The sequence below is a fragment of the Lissotriton vulgaris genome, chromosome 2_1 (assembly GCF_964263255.1).
Source record: "Lissotriton vulgaris chromosome 2_1, aLisVul1.2, whole genome shotgun sequence".
Taxonomy (NCBI): Eukaryota; Metazoa; Chordata; class Amphibia; order Caudata; family Salamandridae; genus Lissotriton; species Lissotriton vulgaris.
In genome coordinates this window covers 632,741,876-632,763,239 of record NC_141687.1, presented here as the reverse complement: position 1 = coordinate 632,763,239, position 21,364 = coordinate 632,741,876, and the positions used below count along the sequence as shown (strand labels likewise).

At 45.7% G+C, this 21,364-nt stretch overlaps 1 protein-coding gene across 1 annotated transcript in view; it reads right to left on the bottom strand.

Moving 5' to 3' along the window:
- The window catches only part of FUCA1 (alpha-L-fucosidase 1), a 157,071-nt gene that overhangs the window by 23,876 nt on the left and 111,831 nt on the right, over positions 1 to 21,364 (bottom strand). The window contains exon 5 of the mRNA XM_086955803.1: positions 382 to 582. Coding sequence (XP_086811929.1) covers positions 382 to 582 — 201 coding nt within the window. The remainder of the gene's footprint in view (positions 1 to 381; positions 583 to 21,364) is intronic.

Here is a 21,364-nt window from a genome sequence, read left to right as displayed (position 1 = left end):
AGGCAGAAGGCAGCTTGTAAAGATTCCATTAAAAGCCAAAATGCAAGAAAACCGCCTAAAGCATCACAGGGCACTGCACTAGCAGCAGCCAAAGCTTTTTTTGGGCTTAAATTAAAAAGATGAAAATGATGCTAAATGGGAAGACTACATGCACACAATCACTGTGCATATAGACCAATGTGCAGGAATCAACCAAGGTGTGTTTTGACAACTATTAGGAAATGGCAACCATCTTAAAGGAACAATCATGGGGCCCCACAAAAAAGCTACAGTTTGCCACGCCATCGAAAATCAACAAACACACGCAGATTTTGCTTACCTACAACGCCCTGCTGACATGTGTACATACACACATAATGTTTTGAACAGTAAACAACTCACATGAATTATGCTACTTTCACTCATGAGCTGATCCACTTCCATGTTCCTCCGATAGCCCCAAGAATACGTATCAATTGATGTACACATCTCCCACTTGTGGTCCGGCAGAACACCAGGCTTGTACTTATCTGCACAATTGTAGAATCCTCCATGATGGCAAGAGCAGTTTTGGCACCACCGATCATTGACCACCACAGTATCCTGAAATAAAAAATTAAGATAAATAAAGGGGAAAAAACTAGATATTCACTCAAGGCTGTTAAAGCGGACCACTAAGAAAGTTTAAACGAACATAGTACTTGCCTACGGTAAGTACTTTTCTAGTAGAGACTCTAAAACTGCAGCTTCCTCACCTTGTAAATTTCCCCAGGCGCCAGACTGGATCCGGAGAATTTTGAAGGCAATTCCCTTGGGCATAGATAAGTAGCGCTATATGCCACCCAGATGGATTTGTCCCACCCTGTTTCTGACGTTGTGCACTGATTCAGTTTCTTTCTGATCTATGTCAGCACCATTTAACACGGATCCCATATAAATCAGAATATGTTCAGTTTGCATTTGTCTTGATTCGGATCTTATTAATGGACTGTAGAAGTCCATTCCTCAGAACAGGAAGGAGGTAATGTATGTATGTATGTATCGCTTATTTGTACCGCGCATACTGTCACCCAAAGGGTATCCTGGCGCTTTGACACTTAGAACACCATACGTGATGTTATGCTGCTGCGGAAGTTACACTTCCCTAGGAAAGAGATACGTTTTTAAACCTTTTTTAAAGGAGGAAAGATCCTCAGCAATTCTGAGGGAAAAAGGTAAAGAATTCCACAGTTTAGTCGCAGTGAATCTAAAGGCGCGCCCGCCCATCCGAGTCCTCACAATCTTGGGAACTGCCACCAGGCATGCTGATGAAAAACGTAGCGCTCTGGCCGGCATGTACCATGAGAACAGCTTCTGCAGCGGAACAGGCCCCTGCCAATGAAGGGCCCTAAAAACTAAGCTTGCTGCTTTAAAATGGATGCGCTGGTGAATTGGCAGCCAACGAAGATGAGAAAGCGCCAGAGAAGAAGAGTCAGAACGCAGCCGTGAGAGAGCCAGCTTAGCAGCCATGTTCTGTACTCGCTGCAGTTTGCCAACCAGAGTAGCTGGCGCCCCCAGAAGTAGTGCGTTGCAATCGTCAAGCCTGCTTAAGATGATACTACGCACTACCTCTGGGCGGGAGTGGACCGGAGCATAGGGAGTACCTTGCGTAATGTGCGAAGCAACATCATGCAGGTGGCCACTGTTTTATTCACAAACACATCCATCAGTAAATTAGCTCCAAACATCACACCCAGATTCCGAACAGAATCTGCTGCCATAACAGTACCCTGGGAGGGAGATGGCCAAAAATCCGTCGGCCGAGGCCGTGGGGTACGATCCAAGGAACAGTGCAGTACCTCAGTTTTTGAACTGTTGAATTTCAGAGAGTTTTGACGAAGCCATTCCGCAGTGACTGTCATACAGCAGTGGAAGGTCTCCTGGGATACTGCATCCCTACCTTCAAAAGAAAAAATAAGCTGCGTGTCATCAGCGTAGTTGGTGACTGTTATATCAAAGGACTTGATCAACCTGACCAGAGGGCGGAGATACAAATTAAATAAAATAGGACTGATGGCCGAACCTTGTGGTACGCCCTGTCCCACTTTTTTGATGACAGATCTGTAGGGCGGCAGGGCTACCACCTGATGTCTATCACAGAGATAGGAGACCAGCCAGTCCCGGGCCAGGCCGGCCACCCCGATTTCCTCCAGTCTGTTGACTAGGGTGGGTCAGGAAGGTATCTGTAATTAGAGTCTCCACCTGAAAAAGCAGTACAGAAGAAAAGCAAATTGTCCTTCTGATAGAGACTTGCACTGCAAATTTTGTAACTTGTGAATAGATACCAAAGGAGTACCTTTGCAGGTGGTGAGTCTGTGAATGGCTCAGACCAGGAAATCCTGCAGGACAGATCGGGCAGAATGCCCATCCCCATCCCCATTAGACCTGGCTGTCCAGGCAGTAATTTGCGAACATGTGGCAAGACGCCCACGTAATGGCCTGGCAAATGTCCAGAACTGCCACACAGTGCACCAGCACAGTGGTAACTGCTTTTGTTCTGGTGGAATGAGATTGCATACATTTCTGGGGGTTACTTTTTGTTATGGCCATCCTGTAGCAGATCTTGATGTAAAGCCCAATCCATCAGGAGATAGTACTCTTTTGCAGTGAAATGCTCTTTTTCGCTTCAGAGAAACAAACAGTTCGTGATCCTCTTGGTACTCTCTAACTCGATCAATGTTGAAACTAAGGGCCCTCTTAGGGTGGATGTAGTGAAGTTGTTGTTCTTCCTTGGAGGGGTGAAGCACTGCGACATTGCCCTATGTGGAAGGGTGTGACTACCTTTGGTAGAAATCACAGTTTTGTCTTGAGGACCAGCTTTTCGGTTAAGAATGAGGTGTATGGTTGTATCATCGACAATGACTGAAGTTCATTTGCTCACCTGGCAGATGTCATGCAGATAAGGAATGCCGTCACAATGCAGTTAACAGATTACAGCTGTTCATCAACTCAAAGGGAGTAAACATAAGATAGACGAGAACCAAATTAAGATACCATTGAGCCAACACAAAAGGTGTTGGTGGGAACTTGTGTATCAGCCAATTCAAAAACACATCAAAACAGGTGACTGGTAGAGAGGCAACTGATCTGGTGAACTTAAGAAGGCCAAAATAGCCGAAGGAAGACCCTTAACTGTTGCCACAGCAAGGCCTTCCTGGGCCAAAGAAAGACAAAACAAGAGTACATCAGACAAATGTGCATTTAAGGATAGAACATGAGAAACACCAGACAACAAATTTCTCCTGGCATCCTATGTACACAGCTTTGGTGGATGGGCGGCTGGCTCCCAAGATTACATCAATAACTTCAGGAGGGAGCCATCAGCTGCCACGGTTACATTTCCATGCATGGAGGTGTTGGTTGTGAAGTACCTGGTCCTGCAGCTGCGACAGGAGGGCCTAACGAAAGGGAAAAGTGATCATAGGACAGCTGCTCATGGCCGGAAGTTCTGGGTATCACCCAGTTAGGAGCCGCAAGGCTGACTTGGGCCTGGTCTTTCTTGAACTTTGTCAGCACTCTGTAAGGGGAGCGGGAGAGGCAAATAGAATTCTGGACCCCCAGTTAAGATGGAAGGCGTCTCTGAAGGAGAACAGCATTGGGAACTCCAACACTTTCCTTGTGGTGGCAAAAAGATCAAGCTAGGGTTCTCTCCATTGCTGGAAGACGGCCTGTGTTACCTTTGAGTGCTTCTGACATTCGTGATCCCCTAAGCAACATCAGCAGAGTTAGTCAGCCCTGGTGTGTAAAAATCCTGCCAGGTGCTGGGCAGTCAGAGAGATGCTCCGAGTTTTCAGTCAGAGCTCAGGACCCCATACTGCCCTGTTTGCTGTAGGACCACATATCGGCTGTGTTGTACATGAGAATCTGTGCTTGTTAGCCCTGATAGTTGGGAGGAAGGCCTTCAATGTCAAGTGAATCCCCCAACTCCAGCATGTTGATGTGAAGGAGAGATTCCGCCAGAGACAACAGTTCTTTGATCTTCACCTCTTCCAAAAGACCTACCCAAGTCAGAAACAAAGCTTGCGTCTTCTGAGTGGACACTCAATTGTCTGTTTCATTGCCTTGTAGTGGCATGCACTGTGGCCATCATCGAGAGGTGCCTGGTTACTGTTTTTAAGAGCGACGATTCCTGAGTTGGTTAGCCCAGTTTTAATGAGTTTAGAGTTTGCATTTTCACACTTTATGTTTTGTTTGCTTCTAGTTCCCAGTATCTCTTAACTTTGCAGGAGAGCCTGTCCGGTACAAACGGAGTTGCTGAAACCCAGTTTGCCCCCATCCCCCTATTGTTCACTTTCTGAGGCATGCCCACATTCCTGGCAAGTCGGCCACTGTCACGACCCTCTATGCCAGCCCTTTAAGGGTAGTGTGTCCGTGCAGCGTCCTCTGAGCTAACATGAAATCGGCTGTTTCATTACCTTGTACTGGCATGCACTGTGGCCATCTTTTCTTGTACTGGCATGCACTGTGGCCATCTTTGGGAGGGGCCTAACACCTGTTTTTAAATCTCACCGATTCCTGGGTTAGTTCGCCTAGTTTTAATGGGTTTATGAATTTGGATTTCAAAGCTTAATTTTGTTTGCTTTTGGATTCCCAGTACCTCTTACCTTGCAAGGGAGCCTGTCAGGTAAGAAAGGGGTTGCTGGACCCCAGTTTGCCTTTTAGTTTGTCCCCCGTTTTTCGCCTTCAGAGGCATGTCTACATCCCTAGCAAGCCGGCCACACCCGCGATACGGGCCCTCTATGCCATCCCTTTTAGAGGACCCGGTAGCAAAGGCAAGCCTGTCTGCACCCGTCTATGTCCAAACTGCACCGTGCGCCAAGACACCTGGTCATTTTTCCAACCTGGCCTACATAAGGGACGAGCTGATGGATATCTGCTGAAAGGTAGGCAAAGCTGCTATGAGGTTTACAACTGCAATGTTAATAAAAATCAATTCCATTGCCCTGCATGCAATTATGCCTTTAGCTCAAATCCAACATGGCGTACTAGTAACATGCCGGTAACTCCCACATATTCCACCCAGGTCCTAGGACAGTCTTCTGAGTCGCTTTCTTGTGTGCTATTAAACACCAGGACCCTTGTCAAACATGAATATGAATTTGCTGAATTTATAAACTGTTATGTTCCAGACCTAGGGCCCGATTCGGAGTACGGCGATCCCAAGCCAAGCAACCGTACCCATAGTGGCGGTCCGACTGCCGCCTCCTCGGCTCTCAGATCTCGACCATGGCAGTCGAACAGTCGCTAGAACACTGCCACCGCCAGGATCCTGGAGTGGTGGTGATAGCAGTGATCAATGGCAACAGTGCAGATGCCGGCACCACTGTGCTGATCACGACCTGCATTATTGCTAACCTTTCTGCCATGAAAAGATTGCCGGAAAGACAGGGAAGGGGCCACAGGGCGATTTTGCCCTTGGGCGTTTGTGCATAGGGGTACATGTTGTGACTCCCAACATGGTGCATGGTACACAGTGCACACACATGCATGTGGTGGTGCCAAGGTGGCGGCATGTGTTGCAGGCTCTCTATGAGCCGCAGCATGCCGCCTCCGTGGCACTGCCATCACAAAAACGCCAGCCCGGCGGTAAAATGGTAATGTGGTGGTCGGGATGCTGCCAGCGTGGTGCCGTTCTCACGACCACCACAACGGTGGTTCGGTGGTCAGACTGTCAAACTCCTAATCAGGCCTCTTGTATTCCTTAAGGAAACCTGGACTGACGCTTCATCAGACCCAGATCTGAAAATTGCAATTCTTGACAGATATGATTTGTACAGAGTAAATAGGAAAGTAAAATGAGGAGGGGGGGGGTATGAATCGAGATTATCTGCAACCACTTTAAGTTAGTGTTCACTCCTGCTGTTCATTAGGACGGTGAAGCCCCAATGCTTGTGTTTAAATTTAATAACACCACAATGTTTAATGGTAACCTGGTATGCCGTCCACCTGATCCAATAGATAGTTTTGTTACATCGGTCCAGACCTTCATGGAGTCGTATATAGAGTTTCACAATTTCACCCTGCTGCTTGAGGAAAGCATTGAAACAGAGCATCTGTTCGACTGCCGTTGCAGTTTTGACCTCTGGGAGATAGTTAATCTACCTACCAACAAGGCTAATCACACTCTTGATTGGATTTTTACTAACAATCTAGCATTAAGCCTCAACAAATTCTTACCTCGGATAAGGTTAGATCACAGAGCAGTCTTTCAAACTTGCCATTCAAGGTAGTAAATCTTGCTCTCCTAATTCTTGGAATCCCACCAAAACATGCCCCTGGTGCGAAATTGATAACCTTGAGCTGGATACAGTTTTGAAAAATCGTAGCCCAGTATTGGACACTAATATTAAAGTTGCTGCTTCAAATTTCACAGACTCTATACACTCTGCAGTCACTCGATTAGCTCCAGAAAAAAACTATAAAAAGTCATAGGAAAAATCCAGCTAATCAGTCATGCTCTTCTGAACTAAAAAACTTGAACAAATATGCAGGGCTCAGGAACAGAGATGGAGGAAAGAAGACAACGTAAAAGAGCAAAATAAGTACAAATTAGTCATTGACGAGTATTAAGCGCTAATTATCTCAGGAAAAAAAAAATTACTGGAAAAATTAAGTATAGCTAAAGACTCTGCGAGGGAACTCTTTAAAGCTGTTACCATTCTCTCAAACTTTGACCAGAGTAAGCTCTTCACACCGGACCAAGCATTCTGTAACAAGTTGGCAGAGTTTTATTAAGAAAATATAAACTGCACCTATCGGAAAGTTTAGGCTAATCAAGACACAGTTGTCCTTCTGTTCTTCTCCTTTGGGGTTGCATGGAAATTTTGATGGAGTGCAGAATAGTCTTGATAATTTTACCACTCTAACTGAAGATAGAGTAATAAGCCTGAAACCACCAAGTCAGGTTCTCCTCTGGACCCCTGCCCACTATATGTTATGCAAATGGTTTCCAGTACGATTTCAGTGCATTTTGCCTAACTTTTGAACAATGTGCAGACCTCATGTCAATTTCCAGAAGCAGGAAAAAAGGAGTCGGTTTGCCCTAATAAATAAAAAACTTCCCTTGATCCAGGTGATCCCAAACATTACTGCCCCATTTCCTGCCAACCCCTACCTGCGAAAATGCTGGAAAAGGCTATAGAAGAAGATCTGATGGCATTTTCTGAATTCAAATCATTTTTTGGATTCATCACAATATGGCTTCAGCCTCAGCATTGCACATAATCAGTCTTAGTTGTTGCTACTGAGGAGGTATGAATGCTGGTGGATAAGGAAGGGAGGGCTGCGCTGATTCTGCTCGACCTCTTTGCTGCGTTTTGTAGTGTAGTTCCTATATTCCCAATAGGCTCTGCGCATTGGAATAACATGTACTATAGTTTAGACGTAGGTCTGAGGTCGACTAGATCTCGATCGAATATATTAAACTTAATTGTGAGAGCCAGCTAGCTCAGAGGTCACTAGAAACTTTCTCCAATTCACAAGAAAGGATTTGTTTCTGACAACCGCATAAACATGACAACTTTGTTTCCCTTGAATAAGAAATCAATCTCTAGAGTCACGGAAACAATAGATAGCTATTTTACTCAGTCAATCGTGCATGCTTCGTTTCACCCGAGGTGCTGAGAAAATAGAGAAATGGGCGTTTTCAATAAAAAGTATTTATTGAACAGTCTTCTTTCTCAAGCATAAGAAATGTACTGCTACAATCGTAATACTGGTAATAAAGTACAATCCATATAGTACCAAGTGTATTGTGAAATAATACTGTAAAAACATGGTATGGTTTCTAAGCCATATAAAATAATATATAATACATACATTAATAAATAATGACTAAAAGTACTCAACTGGTGCTTCTAAAATACGCCTACCCTGGTCTACCTAACCTAAGTCTAGTACGAGGGAAGAAGTAAGTGAGGTGTAGCTTAAGTTTAGTATTCTTTTGCCAAGAATCTATGCCAAGAATTCTCTAAGGGTCTTATCAGCTCTGTACCTTGGTTTAGAATGAAGGAGGTCTTGTATCTCTCTCTCAGGACTCGATTTCCCAGCAACCCGCAAGGGTAGCCTGGAAACACTGGAGCTGGATTTCTCGGCAGGAGAAAAGACAGCGTCTCTCAGTGCGTCAGCTGGCGGGTCGGCTTCCTTTGGCACTTGCTGCTGCAGGGCATGTAGGGCCCGTAGATGGTCAAACTGCTCCAAACCACTGTGTGTTTGTCTGGGCAAGTGTGGGTATATTTATACCTTGAAGGTGCAGAGTTTGACGTAAGGTTGGACATAATAACGTCATCAAAGACTCATTTCTTTGAAAACTCCAGGAGTTCTTGGATAAATCAGTATTCAAGCAGGGGGAAGTCCCTGACTGCTGAAGGCGGGTTTTCCCAAGAAATCGTTGTGGATTCTAGGAACTAGTGGAAGTAGCCATGCCGTATTTGGACTGCATAGGCTAAGTCTTAATATGGTTATGATTTCTATGCCTATATAAGGATAGGGTGATTTATACCTATATATGGGCATGAATCGGGAAAATTAAACTAGGGTCCTGAATTCCTACACAACAGTTTGATACGGTTAATCATTCAGCGCTCATCAGTCGGATAGAGAAGGTCGGGATTAGGGGTGCAGCCCTCATCATCTTCAGTTTGTTCCTGGCCAATAGAGACTGTGGCATTTGGAGGCTTCACCTCAAAAACGTTTCTTTCTTCCCTTTGGGGTGCCTCAGGGTTCATCGTTATCCCCCATGCTTTTTAACATTTATGTCACCTCCTTGGCCAAATTTATTCGATCACATGATTTCACTGTTTTCCTACGCTGATAACAAGCAAATTGTCGTGTCAATTTCATCTGACGTCCACGTTGTTGCCAAAAAAATCTGAAACCTGTTTGGCACATATTGTAATCTGGATGCAGGAAAATTGCTTTAAATTAAATACCCAGAAAATTGAGCTGATCTTCTTTGACAAGGATATCTCATTTTGGAATGATTTATGGTGACCCTCTAATCTTCACCCTTTTCCATCTCCAGCTCGGAAAGTGAAGCACTTGGAGGCCATATATGATAGGCACCTCTGTTTTTCTCAACAAATTAAACATATTACATCCTCTTGTTTCCATCTACTTAAGACACCTAAAGTCTTTCAATTCATTCTCCCAGCTATGCAAACAATGATTATAGTGGCCTTGGTTCTCGCCAAGACAGACTATTGTAACGCGTTATATTTGTGAATTCCAAAAAGCTTACAATCATAGCTTTAATCACTGCAAAACACATGAGCTTGTCTGCTTTTAAGAATTCGCAAATTCAGACATACTTCAAAGAGTATTTGTGGCCTTTATTGGTTGCCTATCTGTGAGAGGTTCAACTTTTAGGCTCTGTGCATGGCCCATAAAGTACTGTACAAAACTGGGCCCTCCCCTCTATTTTAAGGAGATCTCCTTATGGCATGTGCCCCATCGTAACCCAAGATCAGGCACGGCCAAATTAGTGGCCATCCCAAAAATAAAGAAGGCCAATTGGAGAGGTAGAAGTTTTTCTTACTCAGCATGCAAGCTTGGAATTTCCATGTCCTTACCTCGGAAATCACAATCAAATTGAGCACTTTTTAGGAAATCGTTAAAAACTTGGCTTTTACACCTTGTACCAAGTAGACCTCCCTCTATGTGTCAGCTCTGTTATAGGACATTAGGGCCAAGACACCTTGGCATTCGTAAGCTTTAGGAAATATAAATTACTTACTTACAACTGTTAGCTCTAGGTCGAGTAGAGAGCCCGGCTCTGACAAACTGTGGTTGAGCAGCCACCACTGCAGGTCTTCGACAGTCTCATGACAACTAAATGGAATCGGACAGTTTTTCTAACTGCTGAGCCTACTGAGACTTCAAAATCCATAGCGTAGCCCTCATCTGCCACCTGTGGTGTTCCATGAGCAAAATGCCACAGAACCCTCAAAGCCTCAATCACTAAGAACAAGACCAAGGGGGTAATCATTGGGATCAGAGCGTGAGTTTCCTGTACTCGTTCAGGTGGAGGGAAGGTTCAAAAGAGAACTGTATCCAAGATGACTCCGATGAAGGAGAGTCGCTGTGATTGAGTGAGGTGTAACTTCGCCAAGTTGATAGAAAAGCACAACAATGTCAACAGGTCGGCCATTACCTGGAGGTGGTTGACAACTGTTTGAGGCAAGCCTGCTTTCAGTAACCAGTCGAAGACTGGTATTCCCAAACCCGACAGATAGACTGAGACTACCACAATCTCCATTGCGAGACCTGAGCTGGACTCATAAGGCAAAAGTATAGAATGGGGAACTGAAAGTGCTCTTGGCCTACTTGAAACCACATTTAACATCTGTGAGATTTTAGGATGGGGATGTGGAGGTAGGCGTCCTGCAGATTCAAACCCTCCAGTCTCCTGGGTCCAGGCCTGACAGAATTTGGGCTAGGGTGAGTATCTTGAACCTGGCCTGCCGAACTAAGAAGCTAAGAGGGCAAAGACCGAGGATGAGAAAAAGCCCTCTGTCCTTCGGCACAAGGAAACAAGCATTTGCAATGCAATAGGTCTCGCATGTACACAAGTTTGAGCTATTGACATTGTAAATGACAATGCCTTTTATATTTATTTTTGTCAATAGCTCAAACTCTAATAAATGCAAGACCGATTGCATTACAAATGCTTTTCTTTTTGTACTCTTATATAGTGTGCACTCGACCCGAAGGTATTGGAGCGCTTTACATGAGCACCATTTACATTACACGAGGACACATTCATTTTTTGGTACAAGGAGATTAAATGAATTGCCCAGAACCATAGGATGTTAAGCCGACGCCGAGACTTGAACCAGGTTCCCAGTTCCAAAGTCGGCAGCTCTGGCCGTTGGGCTAACGTGCAGGTCACAAGTTTAAACATTGTTAAGGTAACTCAGTGGGTTGTGCACAGTGGGTTGTGATGAAAGAGAACTAGAATTCCAGTAAGATAACTCGATAATGTGGGTGCCTTCTGTAGTTACCGTTTGACAGTATCTAGGTGGGCTCTATGGTAACATTAAAAATCCATTTAGGCTACTTTGTAATACTTGTCATTTTACAGATCATAACTAATGATACATTCATAATCAAGCGTCAATAGAATTTGCTAGTTTTAGAACCTAGTTGTTGAGGTCTATGGCAAGTGACTATTTATTAAAGTGGTAAAGCCTACAATGTTCAAATTAGATTGTTTAAGAATTAAGGGCCACGTTTACTTATGTAGCGCTTGGCTACTCCAGGAGTGCCCTCGCACTTTGGCAGTTAGTGACGGAAATAGGGGTCTGGTTCTTCGGAAGTTCTAATATCCCTGCAGTTTGAATAAATAGGTTTTCTGCTCTTTGTTGAATTTAGTCTCCTCTATGAAAGATCTTAGATGTGCCGGCATCTGATTCCAGATGCTAGCTGCTCTGAATGAAAGAGGACCCCCCTCCCATCCCCCCCACCTTCGCTGTTTTATAAAATCGGGGAACTGTGAGAAATTAATGACCCCTAGGCAGGTTGTTTACAAACCTCTCCAAATGGGAATAGGTTGCATCTCAAAACGACCAGCAGGTAGCAAAGATCTTGTGTGCAATTTGCACCCACTATTTATGACGTAAATATGCACACATCAGGGCCTAAATATACAATGGTCTGTCATTTCTGTCAAATAAATGCACTTACTGGGAAATAAGCAAAGGACATGTGATGTCAATTCCACTACCACCATAATTTTTATGAAATTACCTTCATGCACGCTTGTAATGAAATGCAAACTGGCAGAGGCATGCGCCACTTAATAAGGGGTGGCCCAGCCAATGGGAAGGCACGTGTTAAGGAATGCAGAGGGTGGCTCAGAGTCATTATATGTTAACCAAAGGTCTATATACGTCGATAGCCAAAGTGTACTCCCGCCAGAACCAGGCCCTAGGGTAGGCAGGACTGGCGTACTAACTTGCCCCTCCTCTGCAGCCAGGAGAGCTTTATTTGTGGTCCAGTGGGATGGAAAATTGCAGCGTTTATAAACTCCTGGTTAAACAGCGCTCGCAATGCAGACGCCCTCTCCAGACAGCACGAATATTAATTGGGGAAAATGACATGTTTTCCTGTCAGGGTGCATGAGCGCGTGCCTGAGAGTTTAAGGAAATGTTATCTTTAGAAGCGGCTACAGCTTCATTTATTTGTCAGCACGTGATAGAAAAATAGCGAAGCCCGTTCTGCGTCTGTCACTCCCAGAGTCAGTAAACGGAGACCTGCGGCCGCCGAGGCCCCCAGCCTGTCACTGGCGCAAGGCATGCCGGGAATGTTAATGGTACCTGCTGAGAATGGATCGCGGGGCCAGGCTATAGAACACTGCACATGTGCAGCCCAGGCGTGCAACAACATCTGCAGCGACGGTCCAGTGAACAAATAAACATTTACACGACTACCGCAAAAGTGCAGTTTTAACTCTGGTCACTTTCATTCTTGCACTAATGGATAGGTGCACATGTTTTTTAGCACTGGTTGGTAGGCTCAATTGTCTATGCCAAATTACACAAAAGTGATGCAACATTTAGGTAATGCCTATAGATAACACAGGATGTGGCCTAACGTACAGAGCTGCATACTCCAGAGCTGAGAATCCGGGTTTGAGTGTCCGTGTCGGCTTAACGTCCTGTGATTCTCGGCAAATCACTTAATCACCCGCGTTTGATTCATTCAAATCTCTCAAAGTACCCTAGCTTGCAGCATTACCACTTTTAATATGACATTGATTTAAAGCCAGACATGCATCATAGTTCATACAAACATGCTGACTATGACTTTAACTTGCGGTGGGGCCCATTTTAGCGTGTCAATATCAAGGTTGGATCGGGATTCGAAATCGGCCCCTAGCACACTATAAACAAGACGTGAGCGATACCGAGAGAGAGTGAGGTGTGTCTAAATCGCAAAAGACCGGGATGGAGAGGGAGGGGGAGGGGGTTGGCCTCACTGACTGGTAGGGCAGTGTGCGTGCGTAACTGTGTGTATGCCTGTGAGCCTCTGGGTGAGGTGGGGGAGTAGTAGCTGCGTGTATGCAAGTGAACTCTTGTTTCTTTGGGGGGGGGGGGGGGGGTTGTGCACTTGTTGCAGCACCAGTGTCAAGCATGACCCCCACAACTTATAACGTGATCCACCGGAAATAATAAAAAGCTGAGATAACCGCCAGCGCGGCCACAGCACCCGCACCCTGTAATGCAATGTATGTACCTGTAATGAAAACATGAAGTCTGCGCAATGTATGTATTTTTGCGATCAGTAGGGGCTGCCGTCAGAAGCATCGAGAGAGAAGGGGAAGGGGCTTGAGGGCTTGAGCCAGATTACCGAAAGCGCGCACAAACGCTGAAATCAGAGGCAACCCTGTGCGACGGCCCAGTAGCATATGAGACAGGAGATGTGCACGGCGCCGGGCTGGGCGTGCGCGCCCACGAGATGAAATCTGAAATTTCCGATGGCTTACTCGTGCACATTCCCTGTCTTCACATTCCCCTGAACACGCCGGCAATAGGTCATTCGCTACGCTTGACCTAAAAAGGGACATTTTAAAGTCTGTATATGGGCATTGTTCTGTGAAAAAAGAGCTCCTCAATAAGTAAGGCACAATTTTATGAAAACAGCAACTTTCTTCAAGGTTTAACATAAGTGATTAAGGGCCTCATTACGATGTCGGTTGGAAAGCATTCTTACCAACTCGGGTTCAGGGAGTCCGACCAACCGATTACGATGGTTCCTAACATCGTTCAGTCAGACTCCCATTAACTTCAATGGGAGCCTTTGTTCCGACCAACAACACAGGCTCCCATTGAAGAAAGGGGTGGTTGCAGAAAACCTTGCACCCTGTGGTGGGCACCCCATGGTGCCTACCACACTGTGCATAGTTGCAAAGAGGGGTCCCATGGGTACCCCCAAGGGCCCCAACCGGAGGGCTCAGAGTGAAGGGGGGCCTGCTACGGGCCCCCAGAGTCAGTTTCCGACAGATTTTGGGAATGGAGTTGTTTGCAAACTGTTACCTTCCATCGTAATCGGTCGGTTGGAAATGTTTCCGAATTGGTCGTAAACATGGCTTCCGACTCAGGTTAGGAAAATCCGTCTGACATCGTAATGAGGCCCTCAGTCGCAAAGAGAAGATACTTTCAAACTGAAAGCACCATCCCTCAAAGACATTGTCACAATTGTTTTGTTGCATTTTTGCTGCAATTTATTTTACTAAATCATTCATTTTTAATACTTTTTAGACTCAAAAGATATCCGAGCAGGAGTGTCATGCTTTCAAATAAGTGTTTAAAATGGCATTTAATTTAGTAATATATCCCTTTTCGTTAACGTTCTAGAGCGCAGACCACGCCAAGCTCCACAGTACCGGAGTCCTGGCAATGCTCCAATCACCCTGCAATGCTCTCTCCAATTTCCAGAGAAGCAAATACCTGGCATTGTGCTGCCGCCTCTCCGCCACAGCAAAATATCCTAGAAAGCATGTCCCCATATCACAGACTTTACTGAGCCTTCTACCTGCACCTAAATCCCAGTCAATATCTGATTCTTACCATAACCTCTCGCCAACTTCTTACACATTTGTCCTGCCATATTCTTAACTCCCCAAACAGGGCATACCTGGATGTACTGCTGTTGTGTTGCCCATCATGGGCGAACCCAGTAGGTGTCCCTTGGTCCCCAGACAGTGGATGTACACACCAACTTACAGTTTGGGGCGGGAAAATGGACTGATGTTCTGTGAACCTTTTCCACAACTTAACTAGAAACCATCCATAGTAGGTACAAACAGACCCGCTTAAACCAACAGGTACGTTTTTTTGGTTTCCTCATCTTTTATCCTGGATTTGCTCACACTCAGTACATTTGGACTAGTATAGTTATAGACCTTTATTTGAAGCCAAACTAGTACAGAATATTTTGTACTAAATGGTAGCAAAAATATGAAAAAGGATGACCTGATAGGATTCGTATTTATCATTGTTACAAAACATCTGCTACTAAGGTTAGCAGTCAAGAGTTCTGCCATGGTCAGAGGTGGAATAGAGCAATCGTATTGTTGCTGACAAGACAAGCTGCCCTTGACTAACACTGTGGGGCATATTTATCAATCTTATATGCAGCTCAACCAGCCACCTTGCTGTGCTGTGTGAAAGGGCAGGAATGCACATTTTTCACTTTCCACATCACATTCCTGTCCTTTCTATCGCCGGCGCACTTTTGGCTGCCTACCGCCAACACAGGCAGCTCACCTGGGGAGGCGTAGCATTTTGATGCTTTTCCTAGGTCTACTGCTAATGGCAAATCTGGGAAAGTATTTACACTATGCCATTGTTTATATTCACTGAATAATTGAGCCATCCAGTGCGTATTCTCTGAATTAGTTCAGACATGTTGACTTCACTAAATCTTGTCAGTCCACCCCAGTGGTTAATTTGTAAAATAAAAAGTGCTGGGGCTCTCCTCGGGAGGCAGCTCTAACAGGAGAAATGTGCTGCTGCAAACGGCCTCCTGGCTAGGGCCCCGGCACTAATTAACCTGGAAAAGACTTGGCCTAATGGGTAGAACTGCCGATTTCGGAGCTGGAGAACCTGGTTCGAGTCTTGGCGTGGCTCAACTTCAGGGTAAAATCACTTGCAATCATGTGACTTCAAAATAATTGTGTCCTTAACTGGTGCTCTAAGCACTGGTGCTGAGAATTAAGTGCCGGTGCTGAGCACCAGAAAGCACCGGCTCAAATTAAGCACTGGTCCACCCATTTTGCAATCCATTGTACCTCCACCTAAAATCCAGGGTAAATCGAAGTATAAAAACAGAGTGAGAGTAAATTGGACGTGACTATCAGTAGCAGCAAGTGTTTAACAAGAAAAAGAAACACCAGAATTGTTTGTGCTGACCACTAAATGGGCTTTACATTTCAGTGAGTAAATGCAGCAGCAAGCTTACAGCATTAAAGTAGTATTGTAGGTGAGTAGTTTGAATGGAGCATTGTGAAATACATTTGCAAACTATTTGGGCGATCTGAATTGGAGGTAAAAAGGGAATTCTTAAAGCTTCCTTTAAGTATATTACATGATGTTTCTAACAGCTTCCAAGAATTTTTTGTTCATAAGCCTAAGCTAGGACATTATACATGCTCTAGTGACAATTGTGTGACAGCCAGAGTTAAATATTCTGACAAAAAGTAGAATGTTAATTTTTTTATTTTACTTTTATGAACATAAACTGTGCGGTTGAAGAGGCATTGCCCCTCAGAATAACATGCCTGATAAAATTATGTCTAATTAGCTGGCTTCAAACAGGACACAGTTAGTTATCCGTTCATCATCTGTTCGACTTAACCAGGTAAAGAAATGTGAGTAGAGTTACACAAGGAGAGATGTGTTCTGAAGACTAAAATGCTACTGCATTCACTTTACCATTTGCATATCACTAATCACTTCATGCGCCTGTTGAGGTTGCAAAGAACTCAGATTTTCTTTTTTGATAAACACATTCTATTTAGTTTACAAAAGGAATGCACCAGCCATTCAGCACCATATCTTAATAGTCTAGGATTACATACACAAGTCCTCTTTACCCAATGTACAGACAGTAATAAATAAACAAGCATTTGCAATGCAATAGGTCTCGCATTAGGAAAGTTTGAGCTATTGGTATTGTAAATGACAATTTTTTTATTTATGTGTTGGTTTTGAAAATAGCGAAATTAATAGCTTTGTCATTTACAATGCCAATATGTTTAACTTTCTCAAATGTGACACCTATAGCATTTGTAATGCAATATGTGTTGTATTTACGTGACTTAGGTGTATTGATCTTACAAATAACAATGGCTTTTATTTTTTTTAAATAATTAATACTTAAATGAAAGTTATTGTAATTTATAATGGCAAGAGCTTAAACTTTTGTAAATAAGTTTTGTGAAGTGAGGGCGATAGATAGGGCGAGGGCGATAGATAGGGCGAGGGCGATAGATAGGGCGAGGGCGATAGATAGGGCGAGGGCGATAGATAGGGCGAGGGCGGGGAGTAGCTCATGGCCAAATTAGCAGTTTCGTGAGGATCGAAGAGAACAATAACAAAAATACGTAAGAAGTGTCACAAACTCACAGGACAAGACCAGAACAGCAGTAGACCAGGATGCGAAGACAGCACCAGTTCACGGGCCCAACAAGGGAGCCCTGGACGAAAGTGAGGCCTGGAGCGCAAAGGGGGCGGGGCAAGAAGAAACAACGAGCACCTGCGAGAGCAGCAGCCGCAGCCGCCTGAAGAGCCCCGGTAAGGATCGCCAAAGTCCCTCTCTCTCGCTCATTGTGAGCCTGGGACTGCTGCGTGGGCCCCTGGGGGCGAGGAGATGCGGCTGTAGACCCTTGGGCCGGAAGACGGTTACCAAATAGACCTGCCTGGGCGAGGAGCCCCCTTAAATTACCAGTGGGACACTGAGGGGCACACGGCTGGAATTGAAAGTGCCGTAACCGAGATGCACACCGGCAGAAGCACCCAGCTGTAATGAAGAGTGCAGCGAGATGCACGTCGGGGTGGGGGGGGACTAAATAAGGAGGTAGGCCCAGCGCGCCTGTTAGAGGAGGGGGGGGGGTAGAGGGCGGCGGCATGTGTATGCGTGCGTGTCTGTGTGTGTGTGCAGGGGGTTGGGGGCGGCAGCGTATGTGTGTGCGTGCATGCAGAGGGGTGGGGGCTGGCTGTGTCTGTCTGTGTATATGCACGCGCATGTGCACGGCGCGGGACGGAACGTGCGCGTTTGCGCACCCAAATCTGCCTTCAAAAGCCCGTGACAGTTTCTTGTCCTCCATTCCCCCGTGTCCGATAGCTATAAGTCTCCGCTCTGGACGCATCCTTCGGATGCGAATTCCAGGGCGAGACCTAAAAATAGGAGAAACAACCAGTCCTGATTGCGGATGCCGGCTCTCCCTCTATTGCTCCCTTAGCCAAGAGAGCTAGAACTTTTCCTTAGAATAGCGGTCCTCTAGAAGGTGTTGTGGTGTGGGTGTCATTTGAAATGGAGAATCAGAGTCCAACAAAATGATTACTCCACCTCGGGCGCCCGTGATGTCTGACCCAGCGTTGAATCTTGGGGTTGCGCCATTTGACATGGTAGGAGGCTCGGAAAAGGTACTGGCTTTGAAGTCACTTTAAGTGATGGCATTGGATTCACGGACGGTAACCCAAAAGGTGGCCACCTTGGATACTTAGGGCTCAAAGGGGCTCTATGGCCAGCATGAGTTTGTACACCTGTTGTGGCATTGCCAATCTATTGTGCTGGTCAGGGCATATCGGAACCAGCTGAGAAATCGGTTCCTAATGAGGAGAACAACTAAGGGACCTGAAGCTATGTTGTGTGTTGTGTTGTGTGTTGGGTGCTGTGCGACTCTGAATGATGGGAGTGGAGGGAGGATGGAGAAGGTATGGCTTTTTACCTGTAATCCCAGTTCTCTCTTAGGGGAATCTCCATTAAAGTTATAAGCATTAGAGTAGTTCCGCCCACGTGCGGGAATCCTGGAACACATTTCCATAGAATTTTTTTTTTTTGTGTAGCCGTTTCTCTTTTCTTCAGGAAGGCCTGTAGAAACACTTAAGAAAGAACGTATTATGCAGCCTATAAACACAGGCTACAGTAGTGAGATTCTTCAGATTGTACTTACAAGCATTTACAATGCAATAGGTCTCGCATTAGGAAAGTTTGAGCTATTGGTATTGTAAATGACAAATTTTTTATTTATGTTTTGTTTTTGAAAATAGCTAAATTAATAGCTATGTCAATTACAATGCTAATAGTTATAACTTTCGCAAATGCGACACCTATAGCATTTCTAATGCGATATGTGTTGTATTTACGTGACTTAGATGTATTGATATTACAAATAACAATGGCTTTTAATTTTTTCAAATAATTAATACTTAATAAGTTATTGTAATTTATAATGGCAATATCTTTAACTTTTGTAAAAAACTTTTGTGAAGATTATGTTCAGAGTATTTTATTGTGACGAAAATCCAAGAACAGAAGTGAAAATTTAACATCTTTTTGTTACATTTGTAATAAAGCTTGAAACATTGACAGAACATATTTGAACCAGTTGTTGAATGGTTGCACAGAGGGTGAGGGGGTGTGAGGGTTAGGGGGTGTGAGGGTGTGGGTGAGGGGGTGGGGGTGTAAGGGGGTGAGGGGGTTTGAGGGGGTGAAGGGGTGTGGGGGGTATGAGGGTGTGGGGGGGTGTGAGGGTGTGAGGGTGTGTGAGGGTTGTAGGGGGTGTGAGGGTGTGTGAGGGTGAGGGGGTGAGGGGTGTGAGGGGGTGTGAGGGTGAGGGGGTGTGAGGGTGAGGGGGTGTTAGGGTGAGGGGGTGTGAGGGGCTGAAGGGGTGTGAGGGGAGTGAGGGGGGTTAGGGTGAGGGGGTGTTAGGGTGAGGGGGTGAGGGGGTGTGAGGGTGAGAGGGTGTGAGGGTGAGGGGGTGTGAGGGTGAGGGGGTGTGAGGGTGAGGGGGTGTGGGGGTGTGAGGGAGCGGGTGTGAGGATGAGGGTGTGTGAGGGTGAGAGGGTTGTGAGGTTGAGGGGGGTGCCCTGAGGAAGAAGACTGAGCTCCGGACACTGAGGAGTACCTAAGTGGAAAGCTTGATGCCTCAGCCAATATCTTTAGAAGAAATTCAACAGATCACAGAATTCGAGGACTGCTTAAAGGTGGCCGTCCATGCAGTGAGAGGCGGGCGGTGTGCCTCCCTTAGTAACAACTTATTCCAGAGGACTGGGGAAGTACAACAAATTCAGAGGTCCCTCCTTCATGAACATTTATGAGCTTGCAGAAGGACACGGGGAAACAGTGGCCCACGAAAGCGCCTCCCGTCTAAAAATGAACGTAAAGCAGAGGGAACGTGCACAGCCCTGAGGCGGCCAAGCAGACCAGTTAAAGCTCTGCTTATGAAGCGGCATACCGGCCCCGAAGCGTGTTGGCTACACACAAAACCGTTACGTGGCAATAGCCCTCTGGTTTTAATTAAATCTGATGGACTCCGAATCTCTGTTCCATTTTAGCTCCGAGGCATCATATTTCCGACCACCAGTTGGCGGTGGAATGTTTGGAAGTTGGCGCGCGTTCAGGGATTTCGGAGTAAAATGATCGGCATTCGTTGCTGTCATTTGAAAGCAGACTTAATTTCCTCAGCCATCTCCCACTGCCTTTCTGATGCATATTTGCATGTTAAGGTCACAGAACAGCCTCCGCCTAAGGGTCATCTGACCGGGCAAAGTGCTACTGAACACGGCTTTAGCACAGATTGGCATCGGGACCTTCCAAGCTAAAATAGCAGCAGCTTTTTATTAATTTCTTTAGCTCGAAGACCCTAAAACAAACACACAATGCAAATCAACATCGTTAACGCGTTTCAAAAATGAATCCAACGTCCTCTGAAAATGTTAGAATCTGGTCAAAATTAAATTGCAATGCAAAAATAACACACGCGAAGAACGAACGGCCCACCCACCTTCACCACTCGCTTCCCAACACCACGCAAGTATTCACAACAAATATGATCTATCCATTCCAATCCAATCCACCCTCACGCTTATGCACTCACCCATGCTGCCTCGGTTACTGCTGGCGCACTGGGGAATTCGCTACACATCTCCTTTCGTTAGGAAACCGATATGTAGAAGACCAGGAAAGCCCAGACATCCTAGATGTTTCATTATTCGTTCTTCTGTAGGTCAGTCGGTAATACATGTCTGATCACTGCGCATGCGCGTTTGAGCCAGTTCCTTTGGGCGGGACTTCAGTCTTTGGAAGTCCCGCGCAAGCACCCACGGAGTGCCTGAGAGCGGGGCTCCCATGCCCGAGGGAGAGCCCCGGCTACAGAAGTCCCGAATGGCGGTAAGTGGGGCTTAGTTCTAGGGGGGAGGGGGGGATGCGCTTGTGTGTGTGTGTATGTGTGCGAATGCGGCGGCGGGGGGAGGGTGGTCTTTGTATGTGTGCGTGTGTGTAGGTGCGCTGGTGTGTGTGTGGGGGGGCCTCTGTGTGTGCGTGTAGGTGCGCTAGTGGGTGTGTAGGTGCGGCGGCGACGGGGGGGTGTGTGTGTGCCTGTGGCTGTGTATGCGTGTGGCTGTGTATGTGCGCATGCGTGAATGTGGGCGCACGTGCACGCAGTCAAATCCAGCACAAGAGAAGCGCGTGGCACCCTCTTGTCCCTCATTCCCACGAGACGGGCAACTATAAGTCTCCAGCTGTACGCATCCTTCAGATGCAGTACCAGCGAGACCTAACAAAAGGGTCAATATACCCATATATATGTATAATTAAAGGTAAATATTTGATAAAACTGCTT